General features: G+C 45.2%; 1 protein-coding gene across 1 annotated transcript; it reads right to left on the reverse strand.

Annotated features, from left to right (window-relative positions):
• Positions 1-370: 370 nt before the first annotated feature.
• Positions 371-20,945, reverse strand: LOC112246919 (protein ABHD15-like). The gene is made up of 3 exons (XM_042296142.1): positions 19,758-20,945; positions 6,084-6,436; positions 371-4,612 (listed from the first exon to the last, which is right to left on the reverse strand). Exons 1-3 carry the CDS (start codon positions 20,322-20,324, stop codon positions 3,991-3,993), a joined length of 1,542 nt encoding a protein of 513 aa, XP_042152076.1. The 5' UTR covers positions 20,325-20,945; the 3' UTR covers positions 371-3,990.
• Positions 20,946-21,763: the final 818 nt, after the last annotated feature.

Genomic DNA, 21,763 nt, shown 5'->3' on the forward strand with positions numbered 1-21,763 from the left:
ACTACAAGTCCACAATGTCCCCTCTGCATACATATTGTATATTGGATTAATAAGTACAGTACAGTATATGCGCTCATGACTTTATAGATTTGATTTAATATACATAATTATGTGCAATTCTGTCACAAAATAAATGTATCACTTCCCTGATTAGATTTTCTTGTGACTGTGCAGATATCTTTTTAAACCAGGGCTATATCTGGCCTCAATGTGCTGTGCTCCAGTTTCCCGGCCAAATGCAGCAGAGATATAGCTGCGTCATTGTGTCTGTTATGCAGTCTCTCAGAGAGAGAGAGGGGGAGACAGAGAGAGACAGAGAGGGGGAGACAGAGAGAGAGACAGAAAGAGAGAGAGACAGAAAGACAGAGACAGAGAGAGTGAGAGAGAGACAGACAGAGAGAGTGAGAGAGAGACAGACAGAGAGAGAGACAGAGAGACAGAGAAAAATCCCCCATTCAGAAACCATGCCAGTGCTGCCACATTCTTCATGAGGTCATTGTGATGGGTAAATAGATCAGACGATAACGCCAAGGTAAGAGCATCATTAGAAATGTAGGTCATGCAGACAGGTCATAGCGGAGCCATAAAGGCTTTACAAGGCTCTGCTCTGGTTGTTAAGCGATATGCCCTTCACACATGTTCTCATGTGCATACGGGTGGAAATGTATACTGTATTAATGTTGCTGTTGTTTTATGTTTGTTATTCAGACTCGGTTTTTGAATTATATCATAGTTAGTCCTTGAATTATTCCAATAATGTATTTTTTTCATTGAGTGCATTATAAAATGTGTAAAAAGTGACTGGCAGCATTTTGTAACATTCCTTAAAAAGGTATCTTGTGAAAATCAAGATAGATTCATGTGAAGCTGTGGTGCTCTATGTATCCATGAAACACAACATAGCTTATATTCAAGGCTGTATTAGTGGCTATCTAGCCTTTTTATGGGCTCCCGAGTGGCGCAGCGGTCTAAGGCACTGCATCTCAGTGCTAGAGGCGTCACTCCAGACTCTAGTTTGATTCCAGGCTGATTTGGAGTCCCATAGGGCGGCACACAATTGGCCCAGCATCGCCCAGTTAGGGTTTGGCTGGGATAGGCCGTCAAATTAGCATTTGTTGTTAACTGAATTTTCTAGTTAAATAAAGGTAAAAAAATATATAGATATATTCTCCAGAGTATTTGGTTTTTCAAAACTTGTGGAATGTCACTTGCACCCAATAGCCACAAGATGGCGGTCCTCACCTTAGTGAAATATTACAGTATGTCAACAAAGCACTAGCCTCTTAGTCATCAAACAAATCCATTATAATATCCTCTGTATTCTACAGGTTCTCTCACTGACCTATGAATATATCTTGATCATATCAAGGGACTCGGTCATTAGAAGCTATGAACGCTAATGCAATATCAATCATTGCAAATTCAATTGGACAGACGCGGACATTGGGGCTTGAATTCAATAAGCAACGTGTTAAAGGCCAATTCAATGTTAACAACTTCATTGGGCCAAGAGACTGAGAGGCCTGGTGGTTATTGTTTCTGTCGCCCCTATGTCTGTCTGCTCTAGTTCACATTTCACTAAATGAAAATGAACAACAAAATAATGAGCATTCTAGGCAGGCTGCTTCGGCTCATTGTCATTTGTAGAACCAGAAAGACTGTTGTAACAAATAACTGTGGCTATGTTCCATGCTGAAGTTGTCTGGGCACTGGGATCATATGTAATAGCTGTATTTACATGGTAGTTACAGTGTCATTACAATGTAGGTGCAAATTGATACATTAAAACCATAGGTTTACATAAGTGGAGCGATCGTAGACTACACCTATGGCCCTGGTACAATAAGGTAGGAATACAGATACGACTTTAGTAATCCTGGAGTCGTGGCACCAAGGATGGGTAGTGTATTTTGTAAAGGTTCAGGGCTTGATGCTAACTGTAGAGTTGGCTCTGTGGTCTAGCAGTAGCAGCTGTCTGTGTGGATGAGGATCTTTAGGGACACACCGTGGAGAGATATCTAATCAGATCACACGGTCACACACAGACACACACACGTATGCACACACAAATACACACCACACACATACAGACACATACACACACACACACACACGAATGCACACCCCAAACATACAGACAGAGACACACAGACACACACACACACACACACACACACACACACACACACAAAGACAGTGGTATCGCTCTGGGCATAGAGCTATTTTAGGAGACGTCTAAATGGAAAACTCTCCATGTGTTTGATGAATCCTCAGAGAAACAGAACTATACTGTACATAGTCACAAAGTTCTAAGTATGACACATACAGTATTGTACATAAAGTTCTACATACAGTAACTGAAGACTGTTAAATTGATACAATGTTACACAACATTACTGTAATTCATGAAATCCTTCCATGATACAGTCCCTCTTTTTCTTTTTTCACATCGTTCCTTCACAATGATTCAGATCATTTAACACGTTTAACACTCGTTTAACATTGTTTAGAAAACTACAGGAAAATCATCATGTCACTAACAGCGCCAATTCAAAGTTGCAGATTGCAGCTACATTCAATGTACCCCAGTCAGAGTTTGAATTACAACATGTGTGAAAAGCCACAACCCCAACTGGTTCCACCCAGTTCAGCAAAACATCACCATATCATTACACATAGTTTCCCCATGAATCTGATGGTCTCATCAGAGAAATACTGGCAGTCCAGTGTCCAGACGGGTATTTTTGGACAGTCATTGGGCAGAGGCACACGCACACCCACCCGCACACACACACAGGCTTTTCTGGTTACACGTAGTGTATTTTGGAGTGTTCATCCTTAAATTCTGAGTGTGTGTGTGTGTGTGTGTGTGTGTGTGTGTGTGTGTGTGTGTGTGTGTGTGTGTGTGTGTGTGTGTGTGTGTGTGTGTGTGTGTGTGTGTGTGTGTGTGTGTGTGTGTGTCAATGAAACCATGTTCTGTCAATTACCCAGGTGACTGCTTGCACACAGATTAATATTCAGCCGTTAAATGCAAAGCTTTCTTGTGCTGCAGATACAATCCCTTATCATCCATAATATAAATTATCATCCATAATATAAATCCCTTATCATCCATACTATAAATCCCTTATCATCCATAATATAAATCCCTTATCATCCATAATATAAATCCCTTATCATCCATGATATAAATCCCTTATCATCCATAATATAAATCCCTTATCATCCATAATATAAATCCCTTACCATCCATAATATAAATCCCTTATCATCCATAATATAAATCCCTTATCATCCATAATATAAATCCCTTATCATCCATAACATAAATCCCTTATCATCCATAATATAAATCCCTTATCATCCATAATATAAATCCCTTATCATCCATAATATAAATCCCTTATCATCCATAATATAAATCCCTTATCATCCATAATATAAATCCCTTATCATCCATAATATAAATCCCTTATCATCCATAATATAAATCCCTTATCATCCATAACATAAATCCCTTATCATCCATAATATAAATCCCTTATCATCCATAATATAAATCCCTTATCATCCATAATATAAATCCCTTATCATCCATAATATAAATCCCTTATCATCCATAACATAAATCCCTTATCATCCATAATATAAATCCCTTATCATCCATAATATAAATCCCTTATCATCCATAATATCAATCCCTTATCATCCATAATATAAATCCCTTATCATCCATAACATAAATCCCTTATCATCCATAATATAAATCCCTTATCATCCATAATATAAATCCCTTATCATCCATAATATCAATCCCTTATCATCCATAATATAAATCCCGTATCATCCATAATATAAATCCCTTATCATCCATAATATAAATCCCTTATCATCCATAATAGAAATCCCTTATCATTCATAATATAAATCCCTTATCATCCATAATATAAATCCCTTCTGATCCATAATATCCAATATCATCACCCCAGCTCATCGTGTATAAGACCTCTGCCAGTTGTAGATAGTGTGTATATTATGTGAGCATGCAGGCATTCTCCTACAGCTACTGACACTACGATGTCTGAAGACTTTGCCCTGGCTGCTACCCCCCAGGCCCCTCCGTCTGGCAGCCTGCTTAGCCCTCTCCTCTGCCGCAATGAAGTCCGTGGTGGCTCTAAAGAACTCCAGCAGGGCCCGGTGGCTCCAGCTAGTCCCAGGTGTCCCTCCAAAGGTCCCTCCCCCAGAGAAAGCACTCCCTTCCTGGGTGTTAAAGCCACAGTGTCCCCCCCTGGTGGTCAGCAGCAGGAAGAAGTGGGGGTTGCTCTCGAAGAGTTCCAGGGGTAGGGTAGACTGGGGGTCTCCTCTGATAGGGTCATCCTGAGCACAGACACTCAGAACGGGGATGGCGACTTCGTCTACGTCCCGGAGGGGTTCATTGCGTTCCCAGTAGGCCTCCCAGGCTCCCCCACTGCTGCTGCTGGTGCCCCCTGCTAGGGCCGGGGCTCCTTTAGGGCCTGGCTGCTGGCAGAACAACACCTCCTCCAGGCCACGCATGGAACAGCTGGAGAAAAGGGCATCGGTGTGCACTGTCTCACCCAGCACGGTCCTGTACCTAGATATACCCAGACAAGGACACACACGCACACATACGCACACACACACACAAACATAAAGACACACACAACACCCACACACAGCCACACACACAACAAAAAGTACAATCAGTAAATCAATCTAGAAGAGCTGCATGGCTCTATAACATCCTTGTTAGCATTGATTGTGAAACCACAAGTTGGGTCCCGATGCCCTGCTAGATCAATAGCACGGTGGGCAGCGGTTGCCATGGTAATGGTATTGTATTTTAATCAAATCCTGTAATATCAGGGTATGTGACATTATTCCCTTTCTTCTCCTCTTCTCAATCAGGTGTCTCTCTTTCTCTCTCCACCCTCTGCTCGCCCTCCATCCCTCCCTACCCTGTTTGTTTGTCCGTCCGTCCCTCCCTGCCTCACTCCCTCCCTCCATCTCTCTCTCCCTCCCTCCCCTCTCCCTCCATTCCTCTCCATCCCTCATCTCTCCCTCTCCACCCCTCTCCTCTCCTCTCTATCCTTCTCCTCCCCTCTCCATCCCTCTCTATCCCTCCCCCCTCCATCCCTCTCCTCCCTCTCATCCCCTCTCCCTCTCATCCCTCTCCCTCCCCTCTCCATCCCTCTCCCTCTCATCCCTCTCCCTCTCCCCATCCCTCTCCTCTCCCTCTCCATCCTCTCCCCCTCCCCTCTCCTCCCTCTCCATCCCTCTCCTCTCCATCTCCATTCCTCTCTCATCCTCTCCATCCTTCTCCTCCCTCTCCTCTCCCTCTCCATTCCTCTCCTCTCCCTCTCCATTCCTCTCCATCCCTCTCCTCTCCCTCTCCCTCTCCTCTCCATCTCCATTCCTCTCCATCCCTCTCCTCTCCCTCTCCATCCTTCTCCTCTCCCTCCTCCCCTCTCCCTCTCCATTCCTCTCCTCCTCTCCTCTCCCTCTCCTCCTCTCCCTCTCCATCCCCTCTCCTCTCCCTCTCCATTCCTCTCCATCCCTCCTCCCTTCTCCATCCCCTCTCTCCCTCCCTCTCCATCTCTCCCCTCCATTCCTCTCCCTCTCCATCCCTCTCCTCTCCATCTCCATTCCTCTCCTCTCCCTCTCTCATCCTTCTCCTCCCCCTCCATTCCTCTCCCATTCCTCTCATCCCCTCTCCATTCCCCTCCTCCCTCTCCATTCCTCTCCATCCCTCTCTTCTCCCTCCCTCCTTCCTCTCCTCTCCCTCTCCATTCCCTCCTCTCCCTCTCTATCCTTCTCCTCCCTCTCCTCTCCTCCATTCCTCTCATTCCTCTCCTCCCCTCTCCATTCCTCTCCATCCCTCCTTCTCCTCTCCATTCCTCTCCTCTCCCTCTCCATCCCTCTCATCCCTCTCTTTCCCTCCCTCTCTCTCCATCCCTCTCCTCTCCCTCCCTCCATCTCCCCTCCATCCCTCTGCTCTCCCTCCATCTCCCCTCCATCCCTCTCTTCCCCTCTCCATCCCTCTCCTCTCCCTCTCCATCCCTCACCTGTTGAGGCATATCTTCTGGTAAGTCACCAGAGCCCAGTGTAGGGGCCAGATGGGTCCTTTCTCAAACCAGCTCTGGCAGCGGAACACTGGCGAGAGGCAAGCGGCAGCCGTCACGTAGCTGGATGAACCACACTCTCCTAGGTAGGAGAGGAGGAGGCCGGACCCCGTGCTCTCGCTCACCGCGTACAGCCGGCTCACGGGCTGCCTGTAGCGCATGTAGCGCACAGCCTCGCGTAGGTCCCCTGGGTCGCCAAACTGCTGCAGCTTGACGGTGCTGAGGGGGGTGGCGTTGTGGCTGCGCCGGTTAAACACCACAGGGAGGTAGCCGTGGGACAACGCCACCTCACAGAGCTGAAGGACAGGAAACAGAACATCATGTAATTCATGACAATATAGACCTTTATTGAATTGAAGTGACATAGCGGTGAGGTCCAATCAATCATTGGTTCACCTCACTACAGGATGAACTGTGACATCATCAAATGGGGACACAGTGGTCAGTGTAAGCTCACATAGTGTTTGGTCAATGTAAAAGCACTATTTAAATCCATTAATCCATTAATGCATGACTGACTATGAACTGTGAGGTCAGAATATGATAGGTCTTTGGAAAATCCCTACATAAATCTAATCCAACATTGAATGTTTCAACTGACCATGAACTGTAACAACACCAACACAGGCTGCATCTGAAATGGCCTCCTATTCCCTATCGAAAGTAATGCACTTTATAGGGAATAGGGTGCCATTTCCAACACACCCACAGAGTATGAATGAACAGCTTCACAGAGCTATAAGAAGACAATGATTAGAGAGACTAGCGAGACCAAAAGGAGGTGTAACAGATCACTGCATATTTACAGAGCTGAGAAACATGCAAGAGCACTTAAACCTGGATATCATCCTTTCTCTCTTCTTAAACCTGGATATCATCCTTTCTCTCTTCTTAAACCTGGATATCATCCTTTCTCTCTTCTTAAACCTGGATATCATCCTTTCTCTCTTCTTAAACCTGGATATCATCCTTTCTCTCTTCTTAAACCTGGATATCATCCTTTCTCTCTTCTTAAACCTGGATATCATCCTTTCTCTCTTCTTAAACCTGGATATCATCCTTTCTCTCTTCTTAAACCTGGATATCATCCTTTCTCTCTTCTTAAACCTGGATATCATCCTTTCTCTCTTCTTAAACCTGGATATCATCCTTTCTCTCTTCTTAAACCTGGATATCATCCTTCTCTCTTCTTAAACCTGGATATCATCCCTTCTCTCTTCTTAAACCTGGATATCATATCATCCTTTCTCTCTGCATTTCTCTCTGCTCTTTCTTCTTGTCTCTCAACTTCTCTCTCTCTTTCTCTCTCCTGTACTCTCCCTCACCCCCTCATCCTGCCACACCCTCTACACATCTCTCTCTCTCATTTACTCTCTCTTCAGATGTTCTCTCCCTCCCTCTCTCTCTCTCTCAAAGGGATTTGTCTCAGAAATGACATCTCTCTCTCTCTCACAGTCAAGTCTCATCTCTCAACTTTTCTCCCTCTCTCTCTCTGTTTCTATCTCAACTTCTCTCCCTCTCTCTGTTTCTATCTTTCCCTCTCTCTCTGTCTCTCTCAACTTCTCTCTCTCTCCATCTCTCAACCTCTCTCCCTCTCCCACTCTCTCAACCTTTCTCCTTTCTCTCAACCTCTCTCCCACTATCTATTTCTATCTCTCTCTCTGTTTCTCTCGCTCTCTCAACCTTTCTCCCTCTGTTTCTCTCTCTCTCTGTTTTTCTCTCTCTGTTTCTATCTCTCTCTCTGGTCTCTCTCTTTCTATCTCTCTCCTTCCCTCTCTCTCCTTTCTCTCAACCTCTCTCCCACTCTCTATTTCTATCTTTCTCTCTGTTTCTCTCGCTCTCTCAACCTTTCTCCCTCCGTTTCTATCCCTCTCTCTGTTTTTCTCTCTCTTTATTTCTATCTCTCTCACTGTCTCTCTCTGTCTCTCTCTTTCTCAACCTATCTCCCTCTCTCTTTCTCTCTCTCTCTCTCTCTCTCAACCTCTCTCTCTCTCAACCTCTCTCCCTCTGAATCAATTCATCCTACTACTATAGTGGATCACAGCAGTATTAATGTGGCTACACTATTTCATTGAAGTACAGCTGTTTTCCAACATAAGGATGATGAGGTATAAAGCAGGTTAACTTTGCTTCAGTCCTCCATTTGTTTTCCCTCTCGAGGATGCTGCCAGTGTCGAGCCAATGAGGAATTCTTGTCACAGAGACTCGAGAAACCCGGAAGCATGCACACGCCCACACACACACAAACTCATGCCTGTACAGTCGCAGACACACACCTACACACCTACAGTACATCCTGCCACACACACTCCTACACATGAGTCTGCAACACATAACACATTTACAGACTGCCACATTCTTCAGATGAATTATGTCAAACTCTCACAAACTCCCTCAAATATTCAAAGTCCAACATTCAGCCTGAAAACAGCTCTGTGAACAAGACCAAAGGGATTTGTCTCTGACTCGACCAACCGCAGAAATGACATCATCACTGTCATAACACAACTGTTAAATGCAAAGGCAAAGTCATTATACTGGAAGGGTATCAAAGTCAAGTCATCATAATGGAGGGGTATCACAGTCAAGTTCATCATACTGGAGGGGTATCACAGTCAAGTTCATCATACTGGAGGGGTATCACAGTCAAGTCATCATAATGGAGGGGTATCACAGTCAAGTCATCATAATGGAGGGTATAACAGTCAAGTTCATCATACTGGAGGGGTATCACAGTCAAGTCATCATACTGGAGGGGTATCAGTCATCACAGTCAAGTCATCATACTGGAGGGGTATCACAGTCAAGTCATCATAATGGACTGGGGGTATCACAGTCAAGTCATCATACTGGAGGGTATAACAGTCAAGTTCATCATACTGGAGGGGTATCACAGTCAAGTCATCATACTGGAGGGGGGTATCACAGTCAGTCAAGTCATCATACTGGAGGGGTATCACAGTCAAGTCATCATACTGGACTGGGGTATCACAGTCAAGTCATCATACTGGAGGGGTATCACAGTCAAGTCATCATAATGGAGGGGTATCACAGTCAAGTCATCATACTGGTCAAGTCATCATACTGGAGGGTATCACAGTCAAGTCATCATACTGGAGGGTATCACAGTCAAGTCATCATACTGGAGGGGTATCACAGTCAAGTCATCATACTGGAGGGGTATCACAGTCAAGTCATCATACTGGAGGGTATCACAGTCAAGTCATCATACTGGAGGGGTATCACAGTCAAGTCATCATACTGGAGGTATCAGTCACATCATACTGGAGGGGTATCACAGTCAAGTCATCATACTGGAGGGGTATCACAGTCAAGTCATCATACTGGTCAGTCAGTCATCATACTGGAGGGGTATCACAGTCAAGTCATCATACTGGAGGGGTATCACAGTCAAGTCATCATACTGGAGGGGTATCACAGTCAGTCATCATACTGGAGGGGTATCACAGTCAAGTCATCATACTGGAGGGTATCACAGGTCATCATACAGGGTATCAGTCATCATACTGGAGGGTATCACAGTCAAGTCATCATACTGGAGGGTATCACAGTCAAGTCATCATACTGGAGGGGTATCACAGTCAGTCATCATACTGGAGGGTATCACAGTCAAGTCATCATACTGGTATCACAGTCAAGTCATCACAGTCAAGTCATCATACTGGAGGGTATCACAGTCAAGTCATCATACTGGAGGGGGTATCATGGAGTCAAGTCATCATACTGGAGGGTATCACAGTCAAGTCATCATACTGGAGGGGTATCACAGTCAAGTCATCATACTGGAGGGGTATCACAGTATCAAGTCATCATCATACTGGAGGGGTATCACAGTCAAGTCATCATACTGGAGGGTATCACAGTCAAGTCATCATACTGGAGGGTATCACAGTCAAGTCATCATACTGGAGGGGTATCACAGTCAGTCATCATACTGGAGGGGTATCACAGTCAAGAGGGGTATCACAGTCAAGTCATCATACTGGAGGGTATCACAGTCAAGTCATCATACTGGAGGGTATCACAGTCAAGTCATCATACTGGAGGGGTATCACAGTCACATCATACTGGAGGGTATCACAGTCAAGTCATCATACTGGAGGGTATCACAGTCAAGTCATCATACTGGAGGGGTATCACAGTCAGTCATCATACTGGAGGGGTATCACAGTCAGTCATCATACTGGAGGGTATCACAGTCAAGTCATCATACTGGAGGGTATCACAGTCAAGTCATCATACTGGAGGGGGTATCACAGTCAAGTCATCATACTGGAGGGTATCACAGGTCAAGTCATCATACTGGAGGGGTATCACAGTCAAGTCATCATACTGGAGGTATCACAGTCACATCACAGTCAAGTCATCATACTGGAGGGGGGATATCACAGTCATCATACTGGAGGGGTATCAGTCAGTCAAGTCATCATACTACTGGAGGGTATCACAGAGGGGTATCACAGTCACATCATACTGGAGGGTATCACAGTCAAGTCATCATACTGGAGGGGTATCACAGTCAGTCATCAGGGTATCACAGTCAGTCATCATACTGGAGGGTATCACAGTCAAGTCATCATACTGGAGGGTATCACAGTCAAGTCATCATACTGGAGGGTATCACAGTCAGTCATCATACTGGAGGGGTATCACAGTCAGTCATCATACTGGAGGGTATCACAGTCAAGTCATCATACTGGAGGGTATCACAGTCAAGTCATCATACTGGAGGGTATCACAGTCAAGTCATCATACTGGAGGGTATCACAGTCAAGTCATCATACTGGAGGGTATCACAGTCAAGTCATCATACTGGAGGGTATCAGTCAAGTCATCATACTGGAGGGGGTATCACAGTATCAAGTCATCATACTGGAGGGGTATCACAGTCAGTCATCATACTGGAGGGGTATCACAGTCAAGTCATCATACTGGAGGGGTATCACAGTCAAGTCATCATACTGGAGGGGGTCACATCAAGTCATCATACTGGAGGGTATCACAGTCAAGTCATCATACTGGAGGGTATCACAGTCAAGTCATCATACAGTCAAGTCATCATACTGGAGGGGTATCACTGGAGGGTATCACAGTCAAGTCATCATACTGGAGGGGTATCACAGTCAAGTCATCATACTGGAGGGGTATCATCAGGTATCAAGTCATCATACTGGAGGGTATCACAGTCAAGTCATCATACTGGAGGGGTATCACAGTCACAGTCATCATACTGGAGGGGTATCACAGTCAAGTCATCATACTGGAGGGTATCACAGTCAAGTCATCATACTGGAGGGGTATCACAGTCAAGTCATCATACTGGAGGGTATCACAGTCAAGTCATCATACTGGAGGGTATCACAGTCAAGTCATCATACTGGTATCACAGGTCATCATACTGGAGGGTATCAAGTCAAGTCATCATACTGGAGGGTATCACAGTCAAGTCATCATACTGGAGGGGTATCACAGTCAAGTCATCATAATGGAGGGTATCACAGTCAAGTCATCATACTGGAGGGGTATCACAGTCAAGTCATCATACTGGAGGGGTATCACAGTCAAGTCATCATACTGGAGGGGTATCACAGTCAAGTCATCATACTGGACTGGGGTATCACAGTCAAGTCATCATAACTGGAGGGGTATCACAGTCAAGTCATCATAATGGAGGGTATAACAGTCAAGTCATCATACTGGAGGGGTATCACAGTCAAGTCATCATACTGGAGGGGTATCACAGTCAAGTCATCATACTGGAGGGGTATCACAGTCAAGTCATCATACTGGAGGGGTATCACAGTCAAGTCATCATACTGGAGGGTATCACAGTCAAGTCATCATACTGGGGGTATCACAGTCAAGTCATCATACTGGAGGGTATCACAGTCAAGTCATCATACTGGAGGGGTATCACAGTCAAGTCATCATACTGGAGGGGTATCACAGTCAAGTAATCATACTGGAGGGTATCACAGTCTAGTCATCACACTGGAGGGTATCACAGTCAAGTCATCATACTGGAGGGTATCACAGTCTAGTCATCATACTGGAGGGGTATCACAGTCAAGTCATCATACTGGAGAGGTATCACAGTCAAGGCATCATACTGGAGGGGTATCACAGTCAGTCATCATAATGGAGGGTATCACAGTCACATCATACTGGAGTCAGTCATCATACTGGGTATCACAGTCAGTCATCATACTGGAGGGGTATCACAGTCAAGTCATCATACTGGAGGGGTATCACAGTCAGTCATCATACTGGAGGGGTATCACAGTCAGTCATCATACTGGAGGGTATCACAGTCAAGTCATCATACTGGAGGGGTATCACAGTCAAGTCATCATACTGGAGGGTATCACAGTCAAGTCATCATACTGGAGGGTATCACAGTCAACTCATCATACTGGAGGGGGTATCACAGTCAAGTCATCATACTGGAGGGTATCACAGTCAAGTCATCATACTGGAGGGGTATCACAGTCAAGTCATCATACTGGAGGGTATCACAGTCAAGTCATCATACTGGAGGGTATCACAGTCAAGTCATCATACTGGAGGGGTATCACAGTCAAGTCATCATACTGGAGGGTATCACAGTCACATCATATTGGAGGGGTATCACAGTCATCATACTGGAGGGTATCACAGTCAGTCATCATACTGGAGGGGTATCACAGTCAGTCATCATACTGGAGGGTCATCATACTACTGGAGGGGTATCACAGTCAACATCATACTGGAGGGGTATCACAGTCACATCATACTGGAGGGTATCACAGTCAAGTCATCATACTGGAGGGTATCATAGTCACATCATACTAGAGGGATATCACAGTCATCATACTGGAGGGTATCACAGTCAAGTCATCATACTGGAGGGGTATCACAGTCACATCATACTGGAGGGTATCACAGTCAAGTCATCATACTGGAGGGTAGTCACATCATATTAGAGGGATATCACAGTCACATCATACTGGAGGGTATCACAGTCAAGTCATCATACTGGAGGGGTATCACAGTCAAGTCATCATACTGGAGGGTTTCACAGTCAAGTCATCATACTGGAAGGGTATCACAGTCAAGTCATCATACTGGAGGGGTCATCATACTGGAGGGGGTATCACAGTCATCAGTCACAGTCAAGTCATCATACTGGAGGGGTATCACAGTCAAGTCATCATACTGGAGGGGTATCACAGTCAAGTCATCATAATGGAGGGGTATCACAGTCAAGTCATCATACTGGAGGGGTATCACAGTCAGTCATCATACTGGAGGGGTATCACAGTCAAGTCATCATACTGGAGGGGTATCACAGTCAAGTCATCATACTGGAGGGGTATCACAGTCAAGTCATCATAATGGAGGGTATAACAGTCAAGTCATCATACTGGAGGGTATCACAGTCAAGTCATCATACTGGAGGGGTATCACAGTCAAGTCATCATACTGGAGGGGTATCACAGTCAAGTCATCATAATGGAGGGGTATCACAGTCAAGTCATCATAATGGAGGGTATAACAGTCAAGTTCATCATACTGGAGGGGTATCACAGTCAAGTCATCATACTGGAGGGGTATCACAGTCACATCATACTGGAGGGGTATCACAGTCAAGTCATCATACTGGAGGGGTATCACAGTCAAGTCATCATACTGGAGGGGTATCACAGTCAAGTCATCATAATGGAGGGTATAACAGTCAAGTCATCATACTGGAGGGTATCACAGTCAAGTCATCATACTGGAGGGTATCACAGTCAAGTCATCATAATGGAGGGTATCACAGGTATCACAGTCAAGTCATCATACTGGAGGGGTATCACAGTCAAGTCATCATAATGGAGGGTATAACAGTCAAGTTCATCATACTGGAGGGTATCACAGTCAAGTCATCATACTGGAGGGGTATCACAGTCAAGTCATCATACTGGAGGGGTATCACAGTCAAGTCATCATACTGGAGGGGGGTATCACAGTCAAGTCATCATACTGGAGGGGTATCACAGTCAAGTCATCATACTGGAGGGGTATCACAGTCAAGTCATCATACTGGAGGGTATCACAGTCAAGTCATCATACTGGAGGGGTATCACAGTCAAGTCATCATACTGGAGGGGTATCACAGTCACATCATACTGGAGGGGTATCACAGTCAAGTTAATCATACTGGAGGGGTATCACAGTCTAGTCATCACACTGGAGGGTATCACAGTCAAGTCATCATACTGGAGGGTATCACAGTCTAGTCATCATACTAGAGGGATATCACAGTCAGGTCATCATACTGGAGAGGTATCACAGTCAAGGCATCATACTGGAGGGGTATCACAGTCACATCATACTGGAGCGGTATCACAGTCACATCATACTGGAGGGTATCACAGTCAAGTCATCATAATGGAGGGGTATCACAGTCAAGTCATCATACTGGAGGGGTATCACAGTCAACTCATCATACTGGAGGGTATCACAGTCAAGTCATCATACTGGAGGGTATCACAGTCAAGTTCATCATACTGGAGGGGTATCACAGTCAAGTTAATCATACTGGAGGGGTATCACAGTCAAGTCATCATAATGGAGGGGTATCACAGTCAAGTCATCATACTGGAGGGTATCACAGTCAAGTCATCATACTGGAGGGGTATCACAGTCAAGTCATCATACTGGAGGGTATCACAGTCAAGTCATCATACTGGAGGGTATCACAGTCACATCATATTGGAGGGGTATCACAGTCACGTCATACTGGAGGGTATCACAGTCAAGTCATCATACTGGAGGGGTATCACAGTCAAGTCATCATACTGGAGGGGTATCATAGTCACATCATACTGGAGGGTATCACAGTCACATCATACTGGAGGGTATCACAGTCAAGTCATCATACTGGAGGGTATCACAGTCAACTCATCATACTGGAGGGTATCACAGTCAAGTCATCATACTGGAGGGTATCACAGTCAACTCATCATACTGGAGGGTATCACAGTCAAGTCATCATACTGGAGGGTATCACAGTCAAGTCATCATACTGGAGGGTATCACAGTCAAGTCATCATACTGGAGGGTATCACAGTCAAGTCATCATACTGGACGGTATCACAGACAAGTCATCATACTGGAGGGTCAAGTCATCATACTGGTATCACACAGTCAAGTCATCATACTGGAGGGGTATCACAGTCACATCATATTGGAGGGGTATCACAGTCACATCATACTGGAGGGTATCACAGTCAAGTCATCATACTGGAGGGGTATCACAGTCAAGTCATCATACTGGAGGGGTATCATAGTCACATCATACTGGAGGGGTATCACAGTCACATCATACTGGAGGGTATCACAGTCAAGTCATCATACTGGAGGGGTATCATAGTCACATCATACTAGAGGGATATCACAGTACATCATACTGGAGGGTATCACAGTCAAGTCATCATACTAGAGGGGTATCACTGTCACATCATACTGGAGGGTATCACAGTCAAGTCATCATACTGGAGGGGTATCATAGTCACATCATACTAGAGGGATATCACAGTCACATCATACTGGAGGGTATCACAGTCAAGTCATCATACTGGAGGCGTATCACAGTCACATCATACTGGAGGGGTATCACAGTCACAACATACTGGAGGGTTTCACAGTCAAGTCATCATACTGGAAGGGTATCACAGTCAAGTCATCATACTGGAGGGGTATCACAGTCACATCATACTTATCCTCTCTCTCTCTCCCGCTCTCCTATCCCAGTTTCTTCTTATCCTCTCTCTCTTCCTCTCCCTGTCTCTTCTTATCCTCTCTCTCTCTCTCCCGTTCTCCTCTCCCTGTCACTTCTTATCCTCTCTCTCTCTCTCTCCCGCTCTCCTACCCCTGTCACTTCTTATCCTCTCTCTCTCCTGCTCTATTCTCCCTGTCTCTTCTTATCCTCCCTCTCTCTCTTCCTCTCCCTGTCACTTCTTATCCTCTCTCTCTCTCCTGCTCTATTCTCCCTGTCTCTTCTTATCCTCCCTCTCTCTCTTCCTCTCCCTGTCACTTCTTATCCTCTCTCTCTCTTCCTCTCCCTGCCTCTTTTTATCCTCTCTCTCTTCCTCTCCCTGTCACTTCTTATCCTCTCTCTCTCTCTTCCTCTCCCTGTCACTTCTTATCTTCGCTCTCTCTCTCTCTCTCTCTTCCTCTCCCTGTCACTTCTTATCCTCTCTCTCTCTCTCCCCGCTTCTCCTATCCCAGTTTCTTCTTATCCTCTCTCTCTCTCTTCCACTCCCTGTCTCTTCTTATCCTCTCTCTCTCTCTCCCGCTCTCCTCTCCCTGTCACTTCTTATCCTCTCTCTCTCTCTCTCTCTCTCCCGCTCTCCTACCCCTGTCACTTCTTATCCTCTCTCTCTATCCTGCTCTATTCTCCCTGTCTCTTCTTATCCCCCTCTCACTCTTCCTCTCCCTGTCTCTTCTTATCCCCTCTCACTCTCTTTCCCCCTATCTCTTCTTATCCTCTCTCTCTCTCTTCCTCCCCCTGTCTCTTCTTATCCTCTCTCGCTCTCTCTTCCTCTCCCTGTCTCTTCTTATCCTCTCTCTCTCCTGCTCTCCTCTTCCTGTCTCTTCTTATCCCCCCCCTCTCTCTCTCTCTCTCTTTCTCTCTCTCGCTCTCTCTCTCCCGCTCTCCTCTCACTGTCTCTTCTTATCCTCTCTCTCTCTCTCCACCGCTCTCTCTCTTGCTATCTCTCTCTCTTCCTCTCCCTGTCTCTTCTTATCCTCTCTCTCTCTCAACTTCTCTCTCTCTCTCTCGCTCTCTCTTCCTCTCCCTGTCTCTTCGTATCCTCTCTCTCCCTCTCTCCCAACTTCTCTCCCTCTCTCTCTCAACTTCTCTCCCTCTCTCTTCTTCTCCCTGTCCCTTCCTATCCTCTCCCTCTCTCTCTCTCTCTCTCTCTTCCTCTCACTGTCTCTTCTTATCCTCTCTCTCTCTCCCTCAACTTCTCTCCCTCTCTCTGTCTTCCTCTCCCTGTCTCTTCTTATCCCTCTCTCTCTCTCTCTCTCTCTCTCTCTTCCTCTCCCTGTCTCTTCTTATCCTCTCTCTCTTTCTCTCTCTCTCTCCCTCTCTCTCTCTCCCTGTCTCCCGCTCTCCTCTCCCAGACTCTTCTTATCTGCTTTCTCTCTCTCCCTCTCCTTCTCTCTCTCCCTCATTCTTTCTTTCCGACACACACACACACACACACACACACACACACACACACACACACACACACACACACACACACACACACACACACACACACACACACACACACACACACACACACACTTGGAGCTGACCCATTAAGACAAAATAAAAAAATATTCAAACAAAATTGGCCCTTTACTCACTCTCTCTTCCTTCCTTTCATCCGATCACCCTCTCTCACTCTGATGCTCTCTGGGTCTCTCAGGAAAAAGGAAAGTCACATCTGACATGAGTCGCTTTTAGTTCAATCTTTCTTCCCATATCCTAATCTATCTCCCACCTATCCCACGCTCTCTTTCTTTCCCCATCTCCCTAGGCTACAGACATAAAAATCATTCACTTTAACTTTTATTTTGAATTCCTTTTCTTCTTGTCCATGTTCTGTTATAATCTCCACCCGGCACAGCCAGAAGAGGACTGGCCACCCCTCATAGAATGGTTCCTCTCTAGGTTTCTTCCTAGGTTCTGGCCTTTCTAGGGAGTTTTTCCGAGCCACCGTGCTTCTACACCTGCATTGCTTGCTGTTAGGGGTTTTAGGCTGGGTTTCTGTACAGCACTTTGAGATATCAGCTGATGTAAGAAGGGCTTTGTAAATACATTTGATTTGATTTGATTCAGTTCTCCATCTCCCAGAAAATAGTAAAGTCACATTTGACACATCTGACAGAATTGATCTTTCTCCAAATCTCCCTCTCGCATCTCTCATTCTCCCTATTTCTCCCTCTTCCCCTTCCATCTCTTCCTCTCTCATCTCCCTAGGCTACAATGATTCACTTAAACCTTAAACCTTAAACCTAATTCCCTTTTTTCTGATGATTGCTGACAGGCTGTTTATAGTGAATCAGCGCCTATGAATGCTCCCATTGTTGACAGACTAGGCTAGTAGGGGGGGCTGGCAGTCAAGGTAGTGACTTATTGTTGACAGACTAGGCTAGTAGGGGGTGCTGGGAGTCAAGGTAGTGACTTATTGTTGACAGACTAGGCTAGTAGGGGGTGCTGGGAGTCAAGGTAGTGACTTATTGTTGACAGACTAGGCTAGTAGGGGGTGCTGGGAGTCAAGGTAGTGACTTATTGTTGACAGACTAGGCTAGTAGGGGGTGCTGGGAGTCAAGGTAGTGACTTATTGTTGACTGACTTGGCTAGTAGGGGATACTGGCAGTCAAGGTAGTGACTTATTGTTGCTCTCAAATGTAACAGAGTACATAAATCAGGCTTGGAACAATGCAAGCCAGATTGTCCGGTTGTACATTCAATTGGGCTACTTTATAGTGGATTGGGCAGGTGCTTTTGATCTGGTTTGGATAGAAAGTGTCAAAAGAATGTGTCAACATTGTCTGGACTGCAGGGTACAGTGACTTATTATAAGGCTAACGGGCATTGGAGTGTAGTCTTGTCCCAGATCTGTTTGTGCTGTCTTGCTGATTTGTATTTATTTAGTAGGGGGTGATAATGTATGAGTTGGCAGACAGCACAAAATGATCCGGGACTATGCTATTGGGAGTGCAGCTGCAGTGATGTGATCCTTTCCCTCATAGCCTGCACAGGCAGAGCAACGCCTTCTTAAAGCTTTTCTCAATTACAACAATCACTGTTCTGAAGCCCTGGTTTTATCGCATGGCACTGTGCTCTTGTTGTTCACTTTCTTGCTCTCCTCCTCAGCTTGCCAAGACTGACTTGAATCAAGATTCCCCCCATGCTCAATGGGAATAGGCATTGGCACTGGTCATTTCTCATATCTTGTTCAGCCTCCTTTTTTTACACCACTGCAGTGATGAATTAGACATAATTTCACTGTTATGTAATTTCACCATTACAAGAATCTTCATAGATTGAACCCTCCCCTCAATGAATTTCATACATCCATACATCCATTCATTCAGATTATGGTAGCATTGTACTTTTTACAGTATAATACAGTCGATTTTACTGTATTGTACTGTATGTCATTATACAGTACTTGATTTGATACCATATTATTACAGTAGGTGTAATGTTATATGAAATACTGCATTTTACTTGCACCAAGCTGCCTGTAAACTGCTGTCAAATTCACAGGTGCCCCTTTACAGTGTAGAGCTGATGTCTAGAGTTTATGTCAAACTTATTCCTGCCCGTGAGACTGTCCACAACAGTCCCTAATAGACATCCATAGAACGGTACGCTATGTTCTTAGTAACAGTTATGATGTCAGAGTAACTAGCATAATGTATCCTTCATTAAGACCATAAGACAAATAGGGCCCAGGTGGGCACTGGGCACATTGTGGCTGAGGGTGTTTTCACTTGATGAACAAGAACAAGCCTGGTTATGGTCAAATATTGCATTACATTTCATCATTCATTAAATCATTAGGCTACCTTCAGCACATTTCTAGTGATTTTCCCAAAAGAGTTGGGTATGATGAGGAGGATTGGGCTCGTGGAATTACTCGAGGTTCTCCTCCGTTTCTGGTACGACGCACCGGCCATCGACACTGCCCAGTCCAGCGCCACCAGACCGTCGTCGTTCAACTGCAGGTAGTCCCGCACGAAATACGCCGGGCTCTCGTACGGCCAGCACGCGCCGTAAACTGTCTGAAGAAACGCACTCGCCCGCCAAGTCCATCCAGTGCACGCTGTGAAATTGCTGAAAGTCCTGCAGTGTTTGAAGAGATAGTTGGCCAGCGCCGAGGGTTTGCATATCAGCGCAACATCGGGGACTTTATTCTCACCTGCCCTGTCGGATGTCTGGGCATTAGCACCGTCCACCGGGACCCCCCGGTCTGAGACGCACCTCTCCGAGACCATCTCCTTCGTCTGCCGCCGTGAAATTCCGAGCCCCTGGAGGAGTGCGTCTGGCTCGCCCTGGGTACCAAAATATTTCGAAGCTGACCAAATGACGGCCACCAGAATCCCAATACACAAAGCAACGAGCCATTCCATCATTTGGACTATGGGGTCAATTCCACGGATGTTCAATAGACCTACAGTTATGTTTAATTAAAGTCAGCCAAAACTAATGTCAAAGCGCAAAGAATAATCCGGGCCATTTTCGTTTGGTTGAAATCCTCTTCTCACAAAGCACAACGTGCGCGTAACCATATAGGCTACTTGCTTTCTTTGGGATAAACCAGAATGCGCACAACAGGGTCTCCACTTTCTTTCCTACAGTAACATTTCAACTGTGACATCTCCAGCCTTATATGGTTAATTACGTTTTCAGTTCAGAAGCAATCCTTATTGAAAACAGATTCTTGAAGCAGAAGTTTCGATGGCTGATCGTAACTGTATACTGGAGAATACCCACCGTCGCCTCTACTGTGTTTCAAAACAAAGCACTCCACTCCAGAAGGGCTGCCTTCCTCTACGTCTATTCCTGGGTAAATTAAGCAAAGTGTTTTCTCCTTCACCACATGAAAGGCATGGACACCCCCTCTCCAAGTCGTTCCAAATCGGGATACATGGTGTTCTCGGCGCGCGCCTTTGAATTGTCAGTAATATAATGCAGAGCTGTGAACGCTTCGCTGCTCAATCTCAACAGCAGTGTGAGCAAGAGAAACCTCAGAATGGAGCCTCCCAGCTCCCATACAGAAACCCTCGGTGTCAGACTGTCACAGGCGTAAACATCTCCTATACATCTCCTATACTCCTATACAATCTGTTATGGATGTACAGTTACATTTTCTCTTTCAATGTAGTCTTTATTTGTGAAATACTATGGCTAGATTTGTATTTGTACCCAGGGTAGTTGAGACTATAGAATCAATTGTTCTTCCATCAAAGATCATATAGATTCTATATTATAGAACATCTTGAATCCAAGCAACACCAGTAATGTATTTCACAAAGGTAATATAGATAGGATAGCTATAGCAACTACAATGTCTGTACCACTAAAAGCCTGCCGGCAGAGGATTGAAAGCAGAATGAATGTATAAGAAGAGACTGCAGTGTATGCATTAGGGCCATATTGTGACAATTACAATGTATATATTTCATTAAGTGGATGTAAGCTCCACATGAACTAAATGGCCCTCAAATAAAACTCTTACAGAGGCAGTCCAAACATAATGTTGCCCATCCACTGATGCATTAACAATCTAGAAAGTGCAGACAGAACAGGAGGCAGAAGATATACAGCTGGATTCATGGTAAATTACTGAGCGTTGTCCAAGAACAGAAAGGGAAGACAGGGCTGTGGACGAGTTCAGTAATAATTGTATCACCTGAATGTTTTTTCCTAACGTATTCTCCATGGGGATTGGATGACCTTCAATTGGAATTTTACTCAGAACATTTCCAGGTAGCTTGTCGCTGACTCCCTTGATTGGTGATATATGGGGCTAAGTGCTATACCTCATATTAGGTGGATACATAACATGTTT

Source organism: Oncorhynchus tshawytscha, linkage group LG13 (assembly GCF_018296145.1).
Source record: "Oncorhynchus tshawytscha isolate Ot180627B linkage group LG13, Otsh_v2.0, whole genome shotgun sequence".
Lineage (NCBI taxonomy): Eukaryota > Metazoa > Chordata > Actinopteri > Salmoniformes > Salmonidae > Oncorhynchus > Oncorhynchus tshawytscha.

Bases quoted from the DNA above. Each gene is read 5' to 3' on its own strand.
- LOC112246919 (XM_042296142.1), bottom strand. From the start codon at position 20,324: ATGATGGAATGGCTCGTTGCTTTGTGTATTGGGATTCTGGTGGCCGTC. The intron at 6,437-19,757 runs GTAGCCTAATGA...CCTGTCCTTCAG, and splicing joins TCACTAGAAATGTGCTGAAG to CTCTGTGAGGTGGCGTTGTC. The intron at 4,613-6,083 runs GTGAGGGATGGA...GGGTATATCTAG, and splicing joins CAGAAGATATGCCTCAACAG to GTACAGGACCGTGCTGGGTG.